Source organism: Amphiura filiformis, chromosome 8, assembly GCF_039555335.1.
Source record: "Amphiura filiformis chromosome 8, Afil_fr2py, whole genome shotgun sequence".
Classification (NCBI taxonomy): Eukaryota; Metazoa; Echinodermata; class Ophiuroidea; order Amphilepidida; family Amphiuridae; genus Amphiura; species Amphiura filiformis.
This window is the reverse complement of record NC_092635.1, coordinates 60,040,877-60,065,272: the sequence shown is the minus strand read 5'-3', so window position 1 is coordinate 60,065,272 and position 24,396 is coordinate 60,040,877. Positions and strand designations below refer to the sequence as shown.

General features: G+C 37.6%; 2 protein-coding genes across 2 annotated transcripts in view; one reads left to right on the top strand and one right to left on the bottom strand.

The window, feature by feature from the left end:
- Positions 1–1,303: 1,303 nt before the first annotated feature.
- LOC140158323 (uncharacterized) lies at positions 1,304–20,402 on the bottom strand. The gene is made up of 5 exons (XM_072181418.1): positions 20,266–20,402; positions 12,144–12,359; positions 8,798–8,897; positions 4,715–4,817; positions 1,304–2,400 (listed from the first exon to the last, which is right to left on the bottom strand). The coding sequence occupies exons 2-5, from the start codon at positions 12,223–12,225 to the stop codon at positions 1,918–1,920; spliced, it is 768 nt and encodes a 255-aa protein (XP_072037519.1). The 5' UTR covers positions 12,226–12,359; positions 20,266–20,402; the 3' UTR covers positions 1,304–1,917.
- A 78-nt stretch (positions 20,403–20,480) lies between these two features.
- Positions 20,481–24,396, top strand: part of LOC140159640 (heparan-alpha-glucosaminide N-acetyltransferase-like) — a 36,783-nt gene continuing 32,867 nt past the window's right edge. The window contains exon 1 of the mRNA XM_072183135.1: positions 20,481–20,641. Coding sequence (XP_072039236.1) covers positions 20,569–20,641 — 73 coding nt within the window. The 5' untranslated portion in view covers positions 20,481–20,568. The remainder of the gene's footprint in view (positions 20,642–24,396) is intronic.

Below are 24,396 nucleotides of genomic sequence, written 5' to 3'. Positions count from 1 at the left end.
TATAGTTCAAGTACAAGCCTGTTCAGGGGGTAAAATTTGTTGCAAAATCATGCCCAATTCCTGTTTAGGGGTGTATTTTGCTCAAAAGAACAAATCCTGTTTAGGGTATGTTTTGAAAATCTCTGGTCATGCATGTGTACATTGTGAACCTTGCGTACCCCCCCCCCCTGGGTTTGCACATCTATATATATCATTGGCTCAGAGGCACAAAGATGGGTACAAAGACATTAACTTTTGCATGTAAGATTTTCTGTAATATCCATGAGTTCACGCATGCACAGTGCATACCCTGTATTATTATAGGATTCACAAGCAATCATCCATACAGCAGCTAACAGACATACCCCTTTACAGACCACATGCAATTTGACACACTTCACAGTACAATGCACCAATTGAATTGATGAACAATACAGTCTTTTTTAGCCTGGCTTGAGCATTTTGTTTGAGCCTGGTCCCACCAGGAGCGACCGTTTAGACATGTATTTATTCATCATTGATTCTATATGCTGTCAGCAAGGATCCCAATGCCTCAAAACTTCCTCTATGATGTACAGTGCTTTTCATACATGGCAGTGAATTAGGAATGAAGTATTTTGTGATCAGACCCGTAATCATAGGGGTCGCAGGTTGCATGTTAGAGTCGTATTGCAACCAACATGTTATGTCCTTGGGCAAGACACTTAATCCTGTTTGCATCACTTCACCCAGGTGTAAATGGGTACCGGCGTATGCTCGCTAGGTAAACATACTTGCTGTACAGGGTGAGTGGCAGACCCCTTCTCCCAGTAACAATATACAGAGAGAAGTCTGGCCCCAAGTTGCTCCAAAAGTGAGATGGACACTGCTGCCTGTAAAGAAAGGCATATAAACCTTTACCTTAACATAAGTTCAGATTTTCCTTTATCTTTTCCTATGACATAAATGGATATAATAATGTTTGTGTAAATTGCATTGAAATACTAATTTCCCAGTCTGATTTTGGTGCTAAGATGCATTTTTTTCCTTGTAAATGGTATTTGTGCACAAAGTACTGTATAATAAGTGGTTATAATTTGTGACCGTACAGCCACGAATGAGCCGTAAATGTCCTCAATTGTATTCTGAGTTACAGTGTAAAATGGGCATGAAGGTCGTATTCATAGGTACCTCAATTTGGTGCTACGTGTACCTCATTTAATGAGATACACGTAGCACCAAATTGAAATACCTATGAATATGACCTTCATGCCCATTTTACACTGTAACTCAGAATACAATTGAGGATATTTACGGCTCATTCGTGCTGTACGGTCACATTTCACCAAAGGTTTATTTTTGTGAATATCATGAATCTAACCACAACTGAACAAAGAATAATTTTGAAGTTAATCATGGGTGCTCATAAACTAACAGGCTATTTCCAGGTGAAATCCATACACCCCCTATGGAAGACATGACCTTAATATTCCACACAGGGAGTGTTTATTTCAGATGGGGGTTACCTGAATGGGGAGTCTACACCCCCTTGTGGGAGATTAAGGACATGTCTTCCAGAAGGGGTGTTTAGATTTCAACTAGAATACCCAAAATGCCACATATATATGCATTGAGAGGATTCCTGCCTTAGTCCTGTGTCAAGAATTTCAGTTAGAGCCCTTACTGAAGTAATATAACAGGGGGAGTATGAATCTTAAATGGAATGAACACATTAGGCACTAGGCAGCACCATTTGAATTTAATACACCCTCTGAAAAAACATCAACCAGAATCTTCCACAGACAGAGGTTGAGTTTCAAGTACAGTTTGTAAATGTGCTAATTCCATTTAAAATTCATACTCCTCCCATGGAAGGTAAGTCCAAAATCTTCCACAGAGGGAGTGTGAACTTTAAATGGAATAGTCCAATTATTTAACTCCTTCCCAGATTTTGTCTACCTATACATATTCTTTAAATGCTGCTGGATTGGCCAAGACAAAACCATCCTGGTTCTCATCCGGCGTCTCTCCCAAATCAATAGTCTCATACCCAGACTCTACCCCATCCACGCTATCAACCCTCTCATCCTTCTGTGTAAAATCCATCTCACTAGCACCGGGATTGCTGAACATGACGTCATGTGACCTATCATGTGACATAGCAACAGCGGTGGGATGTACCTGGGATAAGTTGTTGTTAGGTACCGGTTTCTGAGAGGCGATTCCTCCGTTGTTTTTGCTCATCGCCCTATGCGGTGAGTTTTTAGGTGAGCGAGACGCGTACAGGTTCTGTTCTACGTAGCCTTCCGGGTCGAGTTGATAAGGCAATGGGTATGGTTTGTTGAATTGAGCTGCAGGGTGAGGGGGTAAGTCTGATAGATTGAATAGCGCAGCTGCATTGTTTGGATACACTTCAGGAATAGATGCATCCTGCTTCAATTTCTGTATGGAAATACAAGATATTGTACAGGTTATCAATTAAATAAAATGGTGCATTCTGGGAAATTCATCATCTAAACCATGGCCCTATTTCACCAATAGACGAGTCAATTTATGTTTGAGCCAGACAAAATTGGAACATCAATGTTTTTTGTTGTAAGTATCTCTAAAAGATATCCAAAAAGGACAAGAAAGGGAATTGGGGAAAAATGCTATGTTGCATAAAACAAAAATGGTCAATTACGCAGGGCTCAAATGTCAAAATTGATTGATTCTGGGTAAAACCCATACCAAAATTCCTCTCATAATTAGTGATTCAGAAAAAGTATAGTTTGACATATCTCCGATGTACAGTTCTGGAGTTATATGCATAAAGGTCAATTGTCAAATTTTGGTCTTCACCATTATCCACAGGGGTAAAATTTGATCAAAGTGGTCTCAAATTGTTCTTCTCAGAACAACGTCAAAAAACAAGGCGGTTCTCGAACCACGAGTCTCGCCTGCTTTCGCAACCGCCTGCTTTTGTGATTACTTTTGGTCGAGGTAAATGAATTTGGCGGTTATCGGCTAGGCACGATTATCTGGCTGATGGTGACTGTGCCCACCAAGTTTCATGGCCATGCAACAGTTTTTACTAATTTGACCCCTGGTGACCCTGAAATGACCTTCCAAAACGTTGGCTCTAAATGTTGACTGTATCCACTAAGTTTCATACCCACACGACAGTTTTTACTAATTTGACCTCAGATGACCCCTGGTGGCCTCGAAATGATCTTCCAAAAATTTGGCTTTAAATGTTGACTGTACCCACCAAGTTTCATGTCCAACGACAGTTTTTACTAATTTGACCTCAGATGACCCCTGGTGACCTCGAAATGACCTTCCAAAAATTTGGCTTTAAATGTTGACTGTACCCACCAAGTTTCATGCACATCCGATAGTTTTTACTAATTTGACCTCAGATGACCCCTGGTGACCCCGAAATGACCTTCCAAAAATTTGGCTTTAAATGTTGACTGTACCCACCAAGTTTCATGCCCATCCGACAGTTTATACTAATTTGACCTCAGATGACCCCTGGTGACCGTGAAATGACCTTAAAAAATTTGGCTTGAAATGTTGACTGTACCTACCAAGTTTCATGCCCATACGACAGTTTTTACTAATTTGACCTCAGATGACCTCTAGAGGTCCTCAGTGACCTTGACCCACTAACCAATACAAACCAGTTTTGTCTCGGGTCAAGATGCACCCACCCACCAAGTTTGAGAAAGCGTATGACTCCTAGTCTCCGAGAAAATAGGCGAAAACCAAAACTTTAATCAAATTTGTCACACAGTGACACACACGCACACCACCCCCACACGCACACACACACACCCCTACATATGGAAAAGTGATTATATAGTCTCCTGCCTTATCAGGCGAGACAAAAATAGTATGCCGTATCTCAGGTGTTTAGTTACCTGGGTAAAATTTAGGTCTTAGTGATAGGAAAACTTTTTTACTGAAGGCATCATACATGTCAACAATGCCTAGAAACGTTACTTATTGCCTTGTTTTAATACCAACATCCTTGCCATTTCCCGCAAACTTCTTTTCTGCAAAGAAGGCACCAGATAAATACCAGCCCAAAATAATGATGTCGCCCGTGTTATATGAGACGATAGATGCACTCCAGCGGCTAAAAACAATACCTTTATTCTCATTCTTAAACACTTCAATTCAAATAAAAATATCATACAAATTTTAATCAAATTAAATCCTAGATTTTGCAAGGAATTACCTAGGGCTTAAAATTGATCAGTCCTGTTGTTGCTGTGCGCCTCCGATTGGTCCAAATAGCGAGTATGCGTATCGCGTCGACGCACATGCGCTGTCCCGTGTGATATCATGTCATATCACACGGATAAAGCTGGGTAAGAACCAATAAGATTGCAGGAACGTTCTCAAGTGTTTAAGAATAACCAATCACAGGCTGTGGGGAGTTTGATAGACATTATCGTCAGATGTGAATTGCCATAAAAACTTGATAGTTAGCATATGTGCTTAATATTATCAAGCGCTTTTGTAAACATGAAATTGTACCAAAGTCCGGCATTTTACCAACTGAGCTAATGGGGTTGAGACACACATTTGCAGGTTTACTTGTTCATATATAACTATATGTATCAATGATTTGCTCAAAACCCTTTACACTTTTGTGGATGAGGCTCTTCATGTTTGCATGTTTTAAAAGCGCTCGATAGTAAGCACATAATGCTACCTATCGGATTTTTACAGTACTTTCTTTATCTCCGACTTTTATTTTACATACCTTTGATGTAATAAGATCTGATGGACCATGTGGGAAATCATCAAAACCAGCATTGGTGTAAAAGGCAGCATCCTCTGCTGGGCGTCTTCTGTACTTCCATTTTCTGTTACAACACAAAACAATTTTTGTAACATTATCAAATCGGTGCTCATAGGCTTGATCAGGCATCATAAGGCATGATCGGCAAAATGATCCAATAATTACTGAAGAGAACTGAACATTTACATGCACAAATGAAACAAATTCCAGTCAATAATTCTGGGGATTGTCAATGCAGGGACTGGTAGCAGGCACAAATAAAACATGAGCACCGATGGTGCTGTAACCTCCCCAGAATTGAGCATTCATGATTGCAAAAGGGTGATTATGCATATTTTCCACAAAGTTTCTGTCAAATCAGAGCAATTTACAATTTGACCTCCAGGTGACTTTTGCTGTTGGATTACCTCTACTTGTTTTTAAATGTAGCCCCCACTCTTTCAAATTTATTTTTAGGAAGTATTTGCCCAATCAGCAGCCATTTTGGTAAAAAAAGTATGTATTTGACCCCTGTGTGACCTTTGACTTCCTTGACACCCACACCCCACTTGACCCTTCCCATAAGAGGTAACCTTGGTAATGATCTAGATAAGATTTTTAGTATTTTTGTCTATTGACCACATTTGACCCCAAGATGACCCTGACCTCAACATCTTTGAGGTCACCATAAATGCCCACTCAATGATCATCACCACCAAGTTTGAGTTCACTAGTAGTGATACTTTTGGAATGGGATTTATTTTATGAAACTTGAATCAAATTAGCACCTACATAAACAGTAGTGATTGCATACTCTCTTTCTGAACAAGTTCAGGATAGACAAAAATAGTAACTAAAGCAAAAACATCAACACACACAAAAAAAACAAGGAGTTCGTACTCCTTTAAAAACACAAGAATAAAGGAAGTAAAGATACATAAAAGCAATGGGAAATATACATGTAAAATGGCGTCTTGCAAGCTAGCTGAAATATTGAATAAGAAAATGCTAAATTACCATAAATTTGAATACTTGGTTATTAGGAACCAAATCATACGATCTCTAAAACTGAAACCACAAAACTGCATGCACCAAAAGGAAATATTAAGGTAATGAACTGAGGTTGAATTGGTACATGCATTGTGATTGTGAACAGGGTCAAGTTAAGACTTTGAACATGTCAATAGGGATCAAATTTAAAATCAAATTCTGTCAATCAACAAATTCAAATTTCATTATGGAAGCATTTTTTAACCCTAACTTGTAAAAATCTTATGAAATTTTACAAAGAAAACCACTGCGCATGAATGCATTGCACATGTCGGGCATGACGCAATCAGCCGAAGTCATATGTACCCAGGGAATCGCTGGCCGGGCCAGCCAAACCCCAGTAGCTACAAGTTGGTGATCTTGTGCGTGGCACCCAAGGGGTCAAAGGTTTGAATCCCGGGGGTGCCAAGTCAAAAATTTGTTTATCTTCTCTCCTTTTTCGTTCCTCCTTTCTGGTCCGATAGCCAAAAACCACATTTGGCGTTAGGGTTAATATAAATCAATTAAACATTTAAGGAAAGGGGACTTTTGGTTTTGCTGGAGGGCACTATTTAATTTTTGGGATTTTTTATGGAATTTATGATTTTTTTTTTTTACTCCAATGGGGGATGTACCCCTGTGCTCCGAGGGGGGTGTGCCCCCTGTGCTCCTATGATGTTAGGCTACTGTAATATACTTCTTGATTGTGTTACCCTTCACTATCAAATATAAGTCTATACATGAAGTATAGGGATGGTGCATGCCTTCAAAAGGATCTTTAGTGATTCAGGGATCAAAATTTCACATTTCAAGGGTACCAATTTTCAAAGCAAATTTAAAAGGGAACAAGAAGGGCACTAAGCACTGAAGTGCTGAAGAATGAACATTTTAATTCAAAATTGGCAACTGTCCAGGGCACCAAGTCAAAATCTTAAGGTACCAGGTGCCATATACTTTGGTGTCATTAGTTATTTTGATCCCTGTGGTTATCCTTAAAACTAGGGAAAGAAATGGAATGAATTAAATTTCTTCAGAAATGTGCTATTCCAGTTGAAATCCATACACCCCCTATAGAAGACATGATCTTAATCTCCCACATAGGTGTTGGTGTCATATGGAGTCACCCACTCACCCCACCCTATTTGAAATTCACACTCCCTGTGTGGAACATAAAGGCCCTGTCTTCCATAGGGGTGCAGATTTCAACTGGACTAGCCCAGTCAATGAACCTTGCAGCATACAAATGGGGAGTCATTCCAAGTAGCAAACACACTCACAATATTATTTCCAAGACACTACTTACCTTATGTCACTTAATTGTGGTCTCCATTATAATGTTGTTCCTTGTATTAACACAAATTGTACAAACCAATACCAAGGTTATATGTCTTGTATTTTTCTCCTGGAGATGGGGGTGGATGTGGGCACTGGGCACTAGGGTTGGGATTTGCGGGTAATTTTGTGCCCGGGTACCCGTTTATTTTTCGGGCGGGCGGGTATTTTTAATATGAAAATTGATAATTTGTATTCATGTCATAGTCTATTAATGATTTCAAAATGCATTGAATTTTTTTAATTGAATTTTTTTTTTTAGGTCAACCATGAATGATCCTAGCATTTAGGTCCAGGTAATAGGAAAATACAAAGCCAAAAAAAAACAACTTAAAAAAAAATTTTTTTTTTTTTTTTTTTTTTTTTTGAATTTCGGTATCCGGGCATGGAATTCCTGCCGGGGACTCGAATTCCGGACTCAGTCCCTACCTTACTGGGCACTCCCATTTTGGAGGTGACATGTATGTGCAATATGTAGCGCTGTTAAGACCCACCCCCCTATGTCAGCATCACTATCAACCAAAGACCTCATGTTTGTTTTTTAAAACACACGCTATCACGCAAAGAGCCTTATTTTCCATTTAATTCAATCTGTCACCCAAATGCCATCATTTTTCAATTTGAACAGCAACTTTCATTTATCACTGATTTTATTACTTATTTTGATTTTTAAAAGCCCATTTGAAACCATTTAAAACTAGAAATTCATTGTCCGAGGCCTACGTGTGGCTCATACCCAAATACCACATTTTAAGAAGGTCATGGTGGTCTCATCCAATGCCCCCCTAATTCAGGGCTGTCAACTCTCACGCATTGGCCATTGGCCGTGAGTCTCACGCATTGGCCGTGAGTCTCACGCATTGGGTCACTTTCTCACGTTCTCACGCCAAGGTAGTATAATTTGAAACTAGAAATTCAATGTCCGAGGCCTACGTGTGGCTCATACCCAAATACCACATTTTAAGAAGGTCATGATGGTCTCATCCAATGCCCCCCTAATTCAGGGCTGTCAACTCTCACGCATTGGCCGTGAGTCTCATGCATTGGCTGTGAGTCTCACGCATTGGGTCACTTTCTCACGGTCTCACGCCAAGGTAGTATAATCTCACGCCAAGGTAGTAAAGCTCACACAAAAAGCTGGAAAATGAGTAGAATCTCACGCATCGTCATGAATAATTTGTTGCTCCTACACCCCCGCTTATCACATTCTCGAGCGCCGTGGCTCAAATAATCATGGTACAAAATGAACATTGGAGTCGGCAAATCCCGGTACGTCTCTGTCTCACATCTCTCACCAAATGACCCCACATATATTTTTATTATTTTGCTCTCACTGAATGCTGTATGAATTTCAACTGGAATATAGCCCTTTTGACTTGGAAGTGCAGAACGGAACACACCTGTCTATGTGAGCCTCATTTTGTTTTTGTTTTATTGAAAGGAAAGCACACAATTAGTCTGATGCAGTAGTAGTACTGGTGGCCCCGTATTTTCTTGGGGTCATTAGGGGGTGAATTTTTGGGGAGACCCCAAAAATGTCTCTACTTGGTCATTTTCCCAAAAAGTCAAAATTTCCCTAATTAATTTTGACTGGTAGGAAAGTAGGAAGGGGTAAAGCCCAAGATTGGGGACATCCCCCCTGGTCCGGGGCCCCTGGTGCCATCACTGGTCTGATTATAGTTCCATATTTTTTTTACAACTCACCTAAAATATATACAGGATATGAGAACAAAGGCAACTATGATGCATGACGCAACCGACACAGCTACTCCGGTGAGAAGGACATGGTGATGCTCTGTAGAGTCTGAGAAAGAAGAAAACAAATAAAATGTACACTCTTCATCGTTTTGTTTCAGAGGATATTATGATTGGGAGATAATATAAATGTACATTAAAGTCTCACTGATTCAAGACAAGGAGTTCATTATATATGTTAAGAAATGAGGTACATTCTAGCGGTACCTCAAATAATGTACCGCTTGTCTTGAGTCACAAATTTATCAAGGGGTGTAGTACCACCTAATAATTATAGGTTAATGAGCGGTATTACTTATTGGGAGAGAAATTAGACAAAATAATGCATGCCGCTGATGTTGATGCGTCTAATGCACGAGCCCGAAGAGGGTGCATTAGACGACATCAACATCAGCATAAGTGCATATTTTGTCTAATTTCTCGAGCAATAAGTAATACAAGTTTATTAATCTATTTCATACGACGAAGAAAAAACACGTGATTTTTACTTTTTTATATAACAAATTATCATTAAAAATGTTGGAAAACAGAACCAAATATAAATGCATCAACCCGCCCGAAAAATGAATCAATCCTACAGCGACGCTTGAACGCGCAAAAAACACTCTTGCGTAGTACGCGGAGTGCACAATATACACAATCAATGCATGTTTCGTACTTTTCTAACAGCTTTGCTGATTGGCTGCTTTGATTTAGGAGTGTATGAAGTAGTGATATTCTACTCACATTACGATTTCTTGTAAAAATGTCCTATTTAGCCTTTAATAGATGGCTTTCAGCATAACCACTAGCAAGCTATGTTAGCACAACTATGCTACTAACCATAGACCAAATGGTCTATGTACTAACTAAGGTGCAAAAGAATTAATTTGAATAATTTTTACAATTTTGGAATTCAGCCAATTGCTGCATAGGCCTTATTGATTGATAGCAATGCAATAATCAGTGCCCAATTGATGGTGCATTTTTTTAGCTATAGGACTTTTGCTAAAAACTAAACATGACATGAAATTTAGTCAACTTTGCTGCTTCCCAAATTTCTTAATATACCACAAAATACCTGACAAATTTCCGAAAACATTTTCATTAAAGACATCACAAAGTAAGGATATTATAGAATTTAATTAATTGTTTAGCTGATAAAAGCAATACTTCTGTTCAATAAAAATGCCATATTTCTGCTTCTTTTGGGTGAGCTCCATATACAACTACAAATAATGTTGTCCGTTGATTAGATATATTGGCCTGGGGGACTATAATACAAACAAATTGCAGCCAGGAAATACAAAGGCAATGTGAGGCTTCCTCCTTTTATTTCCTCCCCAGACCATGCTTCAAGCTACAAATGTACCATGTTATAGGTTTATTAAATGAGGGATAGCAAATGAAAAATTAGAGGAAATTCAGAAAAATATACTGATTCTATGTTTAGTATGATTGACTTCTTGCTTGAAGTACCTTAATTCACCCTCGTCCTCCTACACACACACCCCCACACCCCTACTCATAATAAAAATTTACCTGCAAATGTAGACCCTTGGATTTTACACAGGCAAGCAAGGACTGGCATTTCACATTTGAAACTGTGCAGTGAACTTTTATCATATAACAATTAATTGCCACTCCGTGGACCTGACATAATACCGCAAATAAGGGACCCTACAGGCTAAATTCTTTCTGCAGGTGTGTAGCGCCTCATGGACGTCCAGAGTTTAGGATTTAGGAATTATATGGATATTTCTCAGCTGAATAAAATTTAACACCCACTTATAAATGTGACACAATCTGGTCATGATGGCGAGCAAAGGATGCAAATTTGGAATTGAGATATGGAGTAAAAAACAAACAAATAATATATAAGAAAATACAAAACTTCAAGAATTTTAGAACCAAGTATGTATATGATAGCCTAATGTTTGTATATAAGGTAGTAATGATTATATATATAGTAACATTTATTTTCAAAAATACCTGCTTTGGCCCCAATGGAGCGATAGTGTCACAAATATAAATCAGCACCTGTCGAAGGCATTAAGTATGCCTGTCTTGGAAGACAACTGATGGAGAATGAGTAGCCCCTTAGACACCTACATACAAGTACTCACATACAAAACAATTTGCAGACTAAAATGTTTATCAATGAATCATGCCCTACACTGTTCCCCTGATGCCAGTGAGTTTGACAGCTCTGTCTTAATACTAGGGATATGTTGTGACATGAGGTAGACCTGAATTTAAAGCTTCAGTGGTAATTTGGAAAATGGGGATTTCCTTTGTACTGCTGATCCTACATGATAACTATATGCAAGGTGTGAACTGTCATCTATATCAATGATTTGTAGCGTAGAGTAAACTATTTTCTTTTTTTATTATTAAGTTTTATTTGTAGAGCACATCAATATTGATTTTAAAATGATTTGAACTGTTCTTTAATCAAGATGACTCATTTTCAAGAAAAATCAACCTGTATTCCATATTTTCATATCATTTCAATCCATTGGAAAGGACATATGACAAGTGCAGACTTATGGAGATCTTCCAAAAATAAGCCACAAGATCCGGGAAAGAAGAATCTGAATTTGAATGCATTTTGATATCATTAATGGAGTATGACATGAATACAAAATATCAATTTTCATATTAAAAATACAAAACATCTTGAATTTTTTTTTTTTTTTTAGGTCAACCATGAATGATCCTAGCATCTAGGTCTAGGTCCAGTGACACTCTGAAATTCGATTATAATCTCACCCCCCAATTGTGAAAAATTTTCACCTAAAAAACGGGTGGGACTATACTCGGACCAATACGGTACTTTAGTTTAGATCCATGGCAAAATCTCAACTAGTCAATCAATGGCCAGTACTGACCAGCCTGAGCTCGCTGCTCACGCTCGTAATTATATGTCATGATTGGAGGGCACTTTTTTCTCCAAGGAAGCACATGGCTTAAATCAGTTGCACTGTGCATTAAAGGACTTGTGTATTTCCTCAAAACCTGACCTGGTTTAACAGCTACACTGCGAGTCCACCAATCACTGGACACTAGTGGACAGACTCCAAATGGGCTATACACAATTCATGCACCCCATATATGAAGACATGATGATATTCTCCTACAGAGGGAGTGTAGATTGCAAATGGAGTCACCCAATCAGATAACCCTGCGACTAGTCAAGTATATACTAGTCTTTGAAATTTACACTACCTCTGTGGAATATTATTAGGTCATGTCTTCCACCGGGGTGTATGGATTTCATCTGGAATAGCCCAACCCACATGCCATATCATCTTACCTAGTTCATCTTTTGATACCACCATTTCCTTAGTGGCGTTTGACAAGATTCCGTTTCCACCATTTAATTGTTGCTTAGACATCTGATAGGTTATACTGCTCCCCAAAATACTCTGGGTTAGTAAACCCTTATGCCTGCACAGTGCTTACTTTGAAGTCAAAGAGCACTGCTGACTTTAAATCTAGCACCCCAGCACAGCTCGATTTTACATGGCTCCTGAAATTGATGATAAATATGTACAGAAAGTTTTAAGGGGGTACTACACCATTGATTTTTTTTTTGCATTTTTTGCATTTTGTGAAGAAATTACAAAAAAAATTGGACAACGTGGTATGCAAAATGAAGGGGCAAATCTTCTCGTTTTATTGGTGGCATCGGTATCAACGTAGCTTACATGCTTTTAAAAATGACTTACTACAATTGTTTAAAAGCACTTTTTTTCTTCTTTTTTTCATATGTTTTTTTATTTCACATGATCCGTGCATATATCGCCTAGCTATAAATGAAAAAATATTTATTTAGACCAATCAAACCAGTATATGGGTGTAGTACGCCCTTAAACAACAAAAACAACAACAAAATGGACAAAATAAAATGCAATTCTAAGTTTAATACAAGTATGGTGCAAAAGGTAAATAGAGACACACCCATTTAACATGAAATTTCCTCTGAAAATGCACATGGCAAAGCAAAGGAGTGAGATGATACCATATCACCTAAACATGCTAAGGGGGCTGGCATTTTCTTCAGAAGGGGGGGGGGGGGTCCGGGTCCCAAATATACTGGGGGGTCGTATAATTTTAGACCCAAAATAGGGGGCTATAATTTTTTAACACCCAAAACAGGGGGTTATAGAATTATTAAGGGCTGGTGACCCAAAATTTTCAGCGTGTGCAATCTTTAACTTCACAATCAAATTGTGCATGCAATATATAGCTATATACATGTAATGCAAAATTTGTATGCGCCCCACACGCCTTCTTTACACTTACGATAAAAGCTTCAACGCGCTCCATGCACTTTCTTCACTCTTGGATTTTGGCGCGCTCCGTGCCTTAGTTCCGGCAATGAATATTTGTCAAGTCTGTAGGTGGAAGGGGGTCATAAAATTTTCTACCCTAGGGGGGGTCGTACAAATTTTTGCCCGTGATGGGGGGGGGGGTCATAAAAATTTACTCCAGTCACCGACATATATGGGACCCCCTTTCGAAGAAAATGCCAGCCCGCTAAATATGAGACCCAACAACTTCTGAAATCATTAGCTGATATTACCATCATCATCATGATACCCCATACATGTAGTCCCTCAATATTAGACTCTGAGCTTTACTCTTTGCTAATTTCCTCATCCCTTACTGATGCAGCTACCAGTACAGTCTAAATAGGCCTATATAAAATTACCCTGTGTCTTTATGTGAAGCTGAATTTGCAATAAACATAAATTTATACATTCCCTGGGGCTAACAAGTACCCTTGAGAGGAATATAAATACCTGCATAGAAGCACAGATTCTAGAAGTAATAGAGGTGACCAGTAAGGGACCGTTCACGAACACTTGTTAGGGGGGCCTGATGCAAAAAAAATTCATTGTGCCCCCCTTTTCAGATCTCAAAAATTTCAGGGCCCCCCTTTTTGGCCCGACCCCATAGAAAAGCATATCTGCTTAATTTTCCCAATAAAATTTGTGGTCATTTTTTTCAGGGCCCCCTTAGGAGGGTCAAAAATTTTAAGGTCCCCCTGTTTGCATCAGGCCCCCTAACAACAAGTGCTTGTGAACAGTCTCTAAGTACTGCCAAATTACACACAACAAAACCAAAAAAAAGAAATTATACAAAAAAATTGTAATTAAATTTTCAAGTCCATATGGCACATTTCACCGTCGTAATGTGACGTCAATTTAATCAATCATTGCCAGGTTAACTGGTTCATGCTATCTGTGTTTGGAACCACAATCAAAATGATCACTGCACAAAAGTCAATTTTTCAGCCCAAAAGCAAATTGTTCTGATACTGAACTAATTTTATTCATCACTAATGAAAAAAAAGTTGTCAGAAATCTAACATTGTTGCTTTAACTACACAATATACTTCTTTCTCAGCAATGCTCATTGCCTTTGATAAGGCCAAAAAAAAAAAAAGATGTTTGCTTGCCCTCAACCGACCGACCCTAATTTTGGAAATCAGAAAAAGTTTTTTTCCTATTTACTGTACAAAAGAATACCGACCCTATTTTTGGAAATTCCTGAAAAAGTTTTTTTTTCTTTTCAAATTTTTGCATTCTGAAGATGTAAGAAAAATGTATTTTAGAGCTTGTGTTCAACATTTTAGTTGTTTTCTAATGTTAGTTGATTCATTTTGACACCAAAATTGTCTGATTTTTCATATTTTGAGCCTTAATTAATACAAACATTAGTAACACTAGTAATTAAAAAAAAAAAAAAAAAAAAAAAAGAAATCCCGACCGACCGACCCAATTGTTAAAATTCAATTGAGGGCAAGCAAACAATTTTTTTTTCTTGGCCTAACCAGACACTTCCTCCAGGGAATCTTGAAAAAAGGTTGATGCACTTTCTAACCCCACTAATAACAGCTCCAAGAACAATAGAACATGAAAAACACTTACTATAATTCAAAGTACCGTATTTGTTCCATTAACCACCCAGGGCGCTTAACAAAGTAATTTTGGGTGGGCGCTTATTTTTTACATACGTAAAAAAGGCCTAAAATATTCATCCATCATCATCAGTGTCATATGTTTCAGACCATGATTCAGATTTGCATGGCAGTTAATAAATTAATATCACAATATGCTTGTGTTGGAAAGTCACTGGGTGGGTGCTTAAAAGGGGTACGGGCGATTAATAAAATGGTAATTAACACCACTCCCACCTAATAAGAGCCTCGATGATGATTTTTGACTTCAGATACACTGTATTTTAAACGCATTATATTGTTTATGCATGTAAATTCCCATTCCCCGTGGCATGTTGTAAATTATCATGTAATGAATGCATAGAGTATAACTTGTAATTCTAGGCAAAATCAGAATCATCTGAAATTTTGGAAATAAACTGTTTGCATATCACAAAGAAGATCATGCATGAGATGCTAGAATCACAAAAAACTCCCTTATTTATCAAAATTATAATTTATGCATATTATGACTGACTTTTTAAGACTAATGCCGCCAGCATAGGCCTACTTTCCTGCCGCTTGCCATGCAGCGGCAAGCGGCAGGCGTTCCACCAATGACAAGCCTTGATTGTGTCCGTTTATCTTCAATGCGCGTGCGCCACGCCGCTCAGCGGCAAGCGGCAGGGTAGTATGAAACCAGCTTAAGTTTTAAAATAAAATCAAAATAATTCTTCAACCAGGAGTATCATAATAAATTTATAAAATTGTGGAACGTACATGTACATTACAGTTTTTTGGTTTTTTTTAAATATTGTCATTCAGTCATTTAGTCGACAATGAATGACATGTTATTTTTAACATACATCATCATGATCATGTACATTGCATAAGCTTGTAAATTACAATTCATATACGCTATGTAACAGCGCGCGTGATTGGTAGAGAGCAGGGCATAAACAGCATTTATGCCTGGTGTTCCGGATGTGCGATCGCCAGGTAGTGAAAATGAAAGAAAATCATGTTTTAATTTAATGTCATGAAAATATATAAATGAACCCCTAAATTACAAATCCTAAATATACTTCATAAACAGAGACAATAAGCTGAGCATTGAGCATTGTCATTGGTTTCTTCAACATCTTGCAAATGAGGCACATACTTTTTCATTTGTTGCATTTGGGAGAAGCATGAAGCACACTGACTCATACATTGTACAACTCCTTGGTCAAATACCGTACCAATCACTCATCGCTCAGCGATGGAGTATAAAATTACCTATTCTGGTCCAACATCCGGGCTATCTCTAGTCTCGGGCCCAAACTGCATATGGTCGCATGTCAGAAGTTGGTACCCCAAAAAGGTGGAGGTGTTACAATTTTCCGAATGTAGGCGAATGAAAAATGTCATATTGAACTAACCCCTTGTCCTATTGAGCTACTTTGGGTCTCATTTTAAAGCTAAAGAATAGGGCTAAAACTGTGTAAACTAGTACTGAAAAGTGAGTCAACCTAAATAAATGGCATCAGCTGGAATTGAAAATTGATGGGGTGGAGGAGCACGTGGATCAGGAGCACGTGGATCAGGAGGTACTATTAACATAGGAAAATGTAAGATTTCCATAGTGTTGGTTTGAATAAATTATTGTATCTTTTTTCATAACCCCTTGTCATATTGAGCTTTTCAATGCCTCATTTTAGAACCAATTACTCAAAGAAACAAGATTGACTTCAAAATTTATCAATTTCATATTCCATATTAGTTTCTCATTACATTTTGTACCATGGGTTGCCTCTAAATGCACAGAAGCCAATGCAATCACGTGCAAAAACTGCAAAGGGCCATATCTCCTTTAATATTCACTGTATCATGATAAATGTATACGTTTTCTAAAAGGAAATTGCACATTAATGCACAAGGAAACTAATTTTTGCATTTTGAAAATGGTAGGAAGTAGTGTTGGGAAAATATGAATGATTAATTAAATTTTAATTAAAAAATATCAACTTTTTTTGGTGCACCCTGTATATCATGAACGCGATTACATACATTTTTTTTGAAGGGTGAGATTGATGCATCACTATGTTGTGAACATATCCTAGCACATTGGACAAAATCCAACTTAAGACATTTGTTGTAGGGTATTTTATGTGAATAAGGTCCAATTTGAGAAAAACGCATTTGAAAATTTTGATTTACATTGCGGCCTATGGGCTAATTACTTAATAATTAGGCAATTACGCCAAAACGATAAACATTTGTGAGGTAAAAATGGTATGAGATGTTGTAGTTTTACAATATCTATAACATATTAAAAAATATTTTTTTGACCATTTTGACCATGTAACACAAAATGGACCACCTCATGACATGCGACCATATGTGGCTCACAGTTTGTTATGAACAACAGAAACCGGCTGTGAAGGAGGCTACATAGCGATGTTGTTGGAGTGACATTCAATTTCGGAAAAACGACACTTTCGACCATGGAATTTAATTTTAAGTTTGTCAGTATATAAGCGGTAAATCAAGTAAGTTTCTTCCACTCTGAAGACTTAAAAACGGTTGTTTGATTCCGCTGACTATTTGCCATCGAAATTTACATAACACCAATGACAGAAATCATCAACAAAAATCGAATCAGGGACTTGTTTTCACTCGACCGTGAGTCGCATCATCAACCGGAAGTGACGTGGCACGGACAGACAGAATACACTACAGAGTGGTATGCATTATAATTAAAGACACAGATAAAAAGAATTTATCACGTCTGACGTCATCTGTCAATCAAATTCGAGCACGGTTTGTTTACAAGTGTCGTGATGATGACTTGCTGAACGCGGATTTATAAACCGGGCGCCTTATTGTTAATTTTGCACCTTACGACACGCAAACCATCTCAAAATTTAGGTCTTTATAGGGTCAGTCCATGTCGAAACAGATTGAGTGTACACCCACCCTCTTGGATTTTGCTCTCCTTTGGCTCAGGGGTACCTTTCATGGATCCCTAGGTGAGGTCACAAGAAAAAATTCAAATTCCATTTCGTTTCTTGAATGGCGGGCAATCAAAGTTTGGCGACCTCGACCAAAATTGTGAATTTAAGGGGTCCAAATGACAAAGTGCTCTCTTTGAGGGCACTTTCTTCTTAATTGAATCAGTTGTGATCCTCTTTTTGAATGTGGTCACTCACTGGCTGTGTCTGAAATACCTAATGCCAAAAAGATAGATTTGAATTTAGTTGGGATTTCAGAGGGGTCAAAATCAGCACTTCGTACTGTTCAATCAAATTATCTTGATTTTGAAGGACCCATGATAATGTCACAGTGCACTTATAGGTCCTAATTATGTTCAGAATGGATTAACCATATGCCAATGTCTATGAGCAATTAAAAAAAAGAGAAATTTCTAGACCCCTACAGAATTTTAGGCCACCCCTAAAGTGGTTCAGCCACAAATGGCACTTAAAGTCGGCAAATTTTGACCCCTAATAACTTTAGGTGTACACCAGATATGAATTTCTAGTCTTTTGCATCTGAAAGAATGTAGTTTAATGTTACTAGGAACATAAGATTTGTTTTGTATTTTTTGTGTTTTAGTATTAAGTTGGACGCTTTTCAAAAATAGTCATTTTTGCCTAACATGCCATGCATACAGGATCACGGTACAAAATGCCAATTTTAGTATGATATTTTTATATATTTTTGATCACTTTACAGCCATTTGTATTATTTATCCTGATATTTCAAGTTGCTCTTGAGTCAAGTAATAAGAAAAAAATACTTTCTAATCCTCTGTATGGATTTTAAAAAAGAAAAAAAATGCACTTCCTGGCAACGATGCACATAAAGTACAGGTTATGGGAGTCAAATTTTCAGAATGCTCCCAATTATGTCAAGTAATATATCAAATTACTCGTATGGTCATGAGGATTCCAAAAATGTATAGTTTGTTATGTGTCAGACCTTTCAGGAGGGCGCTATGACGAAAAAATGTTCATAGGTCAACGAACTTTTGAAAGTATCAAAACACAAAAATACAAAACAAATCTTATGTTCCTAGTAACATAAGACTACATTCTTTCAGATGCAAAAGACTAGAAATTCATATCTGGTGTACACCTAAAGTTATTAGGTGTCAAAATTTGCCGATTTTAAGCGCCATTTGTGGCTGAACCACTTTAGGGGGCCTAAAATTCTGTAGGGGTCTAGAAATTTCTCTTTTTTGAATTGCTCATAGACATTGGCACATGGTTAATCCATTCTGAACATAATTAGGACCTATAAGTGCACTGTGGCATTATCATGGGTCCTTCAAAATCAAAGATAATTTGATTGAACAGTATGAAGTGCTGATTTTGACCCCTCTGAAATCCCAAATCGCGAAATTCCTAAATCAATCTTTTTTGGCATTAGGCATTTTAGACACAGCCAGTGAGTGACAACAATCAAAAAGAGGGTCACAACTGATTTAATTAAGAAGAAAATGCCTCTCAAAGAGAGCGCTTTGTCATTTGGACACCTTAAATTCCCAATTTTGGTCAAGGTCGCCAAACTTAGCTGGCCCGCCATTCGGAAACGAAATTGAATTTGATTTTTTTTCTTTTGACCTCACCTAGGGGTCCATGAAAGGTACCCCTGAGCCAAAGGAGAGCATAAGGCCAAATAAAAAAATAAACATGTTTCACGTCCCCTCCCGCTTCCTTTTTTGAGGTTTTCTCAAATAAATTTTTATTTTTGAAATTCAGTTATAACTTTTCAAAAAATATGTCTAGGAAGTTGGGATGCTTTCTATAGCCTTGTTAAGATACAAGAAACATTTTAGGAAGGTTTTGTGATCATTAGAGGTGTAACTCTCAGGACAACAAATAAAAAAGGGCCTCCTCCTTTTTCCAGGCATTATTGTATGTACGGATTTTACGCTAAAACAGCCCTAAGTATGGGTATTTACACCAATTTTGCGATAAAAATAGAAAATAAAAAGCCCCTCTTCCTCCTTTTTTTTCGAAAACCGGACGTGAAACATGTTTTATTTTTTATTTAGCCTAATCCAAGAGGGTGGGTGTACACTCAGTCTGTTTTGACATGGACTGACCCTATAGTAGGAAACTTTCTTAACCGAAGGCACCATGTCCACAATGCCTAGAAAAGCTGCTTTTTGCCTTGTAAAAGTACGGAATTTTTAGCCATTTGCTGCAATTCCTTTCTCCGATCAGCACCAGATAGATCGGTCTTCCTTTTACGCGCTGATTAACCTGTGTTTTAATCAAAGATCGTAATTGACAGTGACATCAGACGCGATAAATTCTTTTTATCCCTGTCTCTAATTATAAAACAATTTAATTTATGAAACGTCGACTGTCAAATTTTGCACCCTGATTGATCATCGACTTGTTTTTTGTCAACGTATACAAAATCAAATGCATTGATTGGCACAAAAAAATTTGTGTAAATATTCAATCATATTCGTCATGCTCTACAATAAACAACTTACACAGGCAACTTGGAACAAAACACTTCATAAATATTGCCTCTTCAATCGTCTGTAAGATAATCAGTCAAGTCAATAAACACGATTTTCCCGGGACAAAGTTGTACCGAAATGTGTGGGTTTGTAAACACTACAACAGGTGTGTCACTGCCCTTTGACCCCATTAAACCGAGTTAGCGGGTCGGCCAAAGGTCATTGTCGGCTACGCCACAAAAAAGCTGAAAAGAAGTGGTCTTGTGACATGAACTTTGCGTGTTTTAATCAATAAATATAACATTTTCAGTGGTAAATGTTTGTATTCTCGGAATGAATGAGTTATTAAAGCGAGTCATGGCGGTAGTTTCACGCTGTATGTTTTTCTTGGTGCTGTTTAGTGTTGGTAAGAAGACAGTACATTTTTAAGCTTACTTAAAATTTTAAATCTCCATCTGTCATAACATGCACTCACACTGGGGAGTATTACATGTACAGTGACTGTGATTTAGGGGTTCATTCATAGAATTCGCCAGCGAAGTGGTTACGTAACTCCCTGGCAACTGGATCACGCACCTTTTGGAATAGGATATAGCTAAAATAATAGTTTCTCGATGAGAGCTCAATTGGCATGCAATATGACAATTGCGTCAAGCGTACAACGCCTACCACACACGCTTTCGGTAGCGCTGCATTTCCTGTGCGTGTACAATCGATCGCGCTATTGTGGCTTTCCACTAAACTTGCGACATTTAATAATATGCAGTGCACGCAGAACATTCATGCTCTCATGATCGAGAAACTAATAGTAATAGCTATATAGTACCGGTCATAAACTTTGTGTTGCAATCATTTCGATCGTGGTGCAAAACTCAAGAAGCGTGATCCAGTTGGCAGAGTGATTAAATCGGATTACACGTAACACTTCGCTGGCGAATTGAGGGCATGACCGATCATGCTCTCAATTCTATGAATGAACCCCGTTCATGCATTCCCAAACATTCAGTGATTATTTTCCATCAAATAATAACAAAAAATAAGATGTAAGATTCTTAAAAATTCGATTATTCGGAATTTTGCGTTTTTTCTATACCGAAATTGTCACGCTGAAGTATATCAAGTAGCCGGGCATGAACATTGTTTATGTTACACCCATCGAATGTGTGTCATCAGCCCTCAGATCGGCCCTCAGACACACACACACAGGCATAGAGTTGTGCAGTAGCATGTTTTGTTGACATTTTTTGTCAATGTTTACATCAATGACAGAAGTACTCCCATAATTGAAAACTCAATTATACAAAGGACATCAGTTGGCAATCTTAATGTTATGAACATTGTTTATGTTACACCCATCGAATGTGTGTCATCAGCCCTCAGATCGGCCCTCAGACACACACACACACAGGCATAGAGTTGTGCAGTACAGCATGTTTTGTTGACATTTTTTGTCAATGTTTACATCAATGACAGAAGTACTCCCATAATTGAAAACTCAAATACAAAGGACATCAGTTGGCAATCTTAATGTTATGCAATCAAGTTTACAACACATCAGTCTTACAATGGGCAGAAAGTTACTGAGTCATGCCATCAAGTGCCAATATTGATTACGGTACTTCAAGTGGCCTACTGGAGTGACCAGATATGACCCTGTATGATTTTCATGTTATTTTGCAATAACAAAACCATGTTTTCCTTGATTTTGGTATGAAATTGAGCAAATAGAATTCAATGTCATGTCAATTTGGAGTTATTAAGGGCAACTAAAACTGATGTGAGGTAAGTTTTATCTGTTTGGAATCTGTATGGACTATTCTGAAGGAATTACTGCAATGTAAACAAACTAACTCATGGCCCATATGAACATTGTGTACTGGTTTTCAGTACCCTGTTTTCCATGGGTGACTATAGGAACCCATGGATTCGATCCATGTATGTTTATGTATGCCCGGCTCTCGACCAACCACGCGTCGCGTGCCATTATACAAAATTGTGCTGTTACGTAATAGACCTATTGTTAATGTTATAGTAGTAATACTAGTTTTAAAAAATTAGTCAAAATTTTTTTTGACATTTGGGTCTATAAATTCGGCAAAACATGCTGTATGCAAAAAAATCATAAAACAAATAGTTTGAACTATCTATAATCTAGGATGCTTTTTACATATACACTTGATGGGAAAGTTTGATGAGAGAGAGTAGGCTTACACCTTTACATTGTAAGTACCTTTAATCCAGAAGTCAGGACTCCAAGCTTGGACACAGTACATGTATTCCAGGTGTGGTCTGATGTAAGCTTTGTAAAGGATGGTGAAGCTGTCTCTATTAATGAATTTGAAATGTGCATTTGATCCTACACTTTGTCTACTTTATTCAACACGCACAGTATCGACTAGGCAGGTCAACTAAATTTATCACTCATAACGTGGGTCTACTTTTCGGCGTAGTGCTAAAAGCCTAGCAATCCCCGATTACAAGCTGATCAAAGTGTAGAGTCGCCAGAATCTGTCTCGTTCAAGTTGAGAGCTCTTTCACCCGCATTGGTCCAGTGGATTTTTCTCAGTATTTTACATGTATCACTGTTTTATCATACACCTTTTTTCTTCAGTTTTATGCTAATATTAATCTGTAAATCATCCTTCTGCTACATTGTAGTTCTTCCAATTTCAAACTCTTTCCAGAATTCAGATGTATGTGTTTGTCTTTCGTCCATGTACCATTATCATGCAGAGGATGTTTCAAGGCATTCCCATAACCCAATGGGGTTTCTGACCTTGGTATGTCTGGCTTTTGTACACATGTGCCATAGTTGACTATAGGCCTACCTTGCATTGGGATTGTGTGCAAATATCTGGTGTTTTCTTCCTTTTATTTAACATTCAAAACATTGAGACTTAAGAATAAAATTAATGCAGCGGGACAATATGAATGTTTCCTGTAAGAAATTCAAGTATAAGTTATAAGTCTCAACTATTAGCCCGTTGACTGCAGTTTTAAAATTATCATTTTGTGTGTGTGGCAATGAGGACTTTGCCTTTAAGATTAGGTATGATCAAATTTCCCAATCAGTGCATTGTAGGAATGCCTTTAAGCCTCCTCTGATTATCATGTAACCCTGTTGTTTAAGCACATGCGCATTACCTGCCTATTGGTCAAAAAAAAGTTTTCATTATCAATTGGACCAATCAGCAACATTGTTAGAATAATTTCACCACGCAAAAAACCTGGGGTGAATTATTTGCAAATCTCCATTCTGATTGGTGATTAAAGTGAAGATATCACTTAATTGACCAATCAGAGGCAAATGTTAGATCAGCAGGTAGTGCTCAGGGTGTTAAAACAAATTCAAACCATTATCAATATCACCATTCTGTCTCTTTCTGATCTCTTTGTTCACTCCCATTTTTCATATCTTTCCCATTTTCCATGTTCTATAGCCCTTCAAATCAATAAAACCCCATTCCAAACATCTATTGTTAATATATTGTATTCCAGTCCACTTTGGATTCTCTCCAGTATATATCCTTGCTAAGATGTCCATCGGCAGACCTCTGTCATCATTATTCTTTCGTGAGGAAAACATTTTTTTTTTGCTCCTGAGTTTTAAAAATGCCATATATCGTCACCTGCTACGATAATCAGTTACGTTGAATCACCCTAATTATTTCTGATTATTCCCTTTAATTTGTCTCATATGCATGCTTGAACCTTATTTTGTACTTCTCAAAATTACAAAATATTACTTGGGAAATTATTGTAGCAGGCTGACGATATGTGAAAAATTAAATCGGTTTAATTAACACATCTGCATGATTTGGGCATTTTCCAACTTTTGTTCGGCTATTGGTGTGGAGTGGCTAACCAAACTGGCTGCGGAGGAGACTTCTTGATGCATTTATTTGGTCTGCTTGATAAATTTTTTTTAAATTCTCAATTAGTTTTCTTTTTTTCAAAATAAAATCTGATAACTTTCGATGTGTATTTTTATTTCTCAATTCAGGGTTTTTCTATCTCGGTGTTGTTAATTATTCTTGACAATCTTTTTTATCCTCAATTCTTGGTGGATTTTTTTTTTTTCTCAGTGTGTTTATTTTTTCCTTGATGGATTTTTTTTTTTTTTTTTTTGCTTTCTCAATGTGTTTTTTTTTTCTTGGTGAA

Excerpts from the sequence above, each read along its gene's own strand:
- LOC140158323 (XM_072181418.1), bottom strand. The coding sequence starts at position 12,225 with ATGTCTAAGCAACAATTAAATGGTGGAAACGGAATCTTGTCAAACGCC. Across the intron at positions 4,818-8,797 it reads ATATCCTGTATATATTTTAG|AAAATGGAAGTACAGAAGAC; the intron begins GTGAGTTGTAAA and ends GTGTTGTAACAG. Across the intron at positions 2,401-4,714 it reads CAGATCTTATTACATCAAAG|AAATTGAAGCAGGATGCATC; the intron begins GTATGTAAAATA and ends ATTTCCATACAG.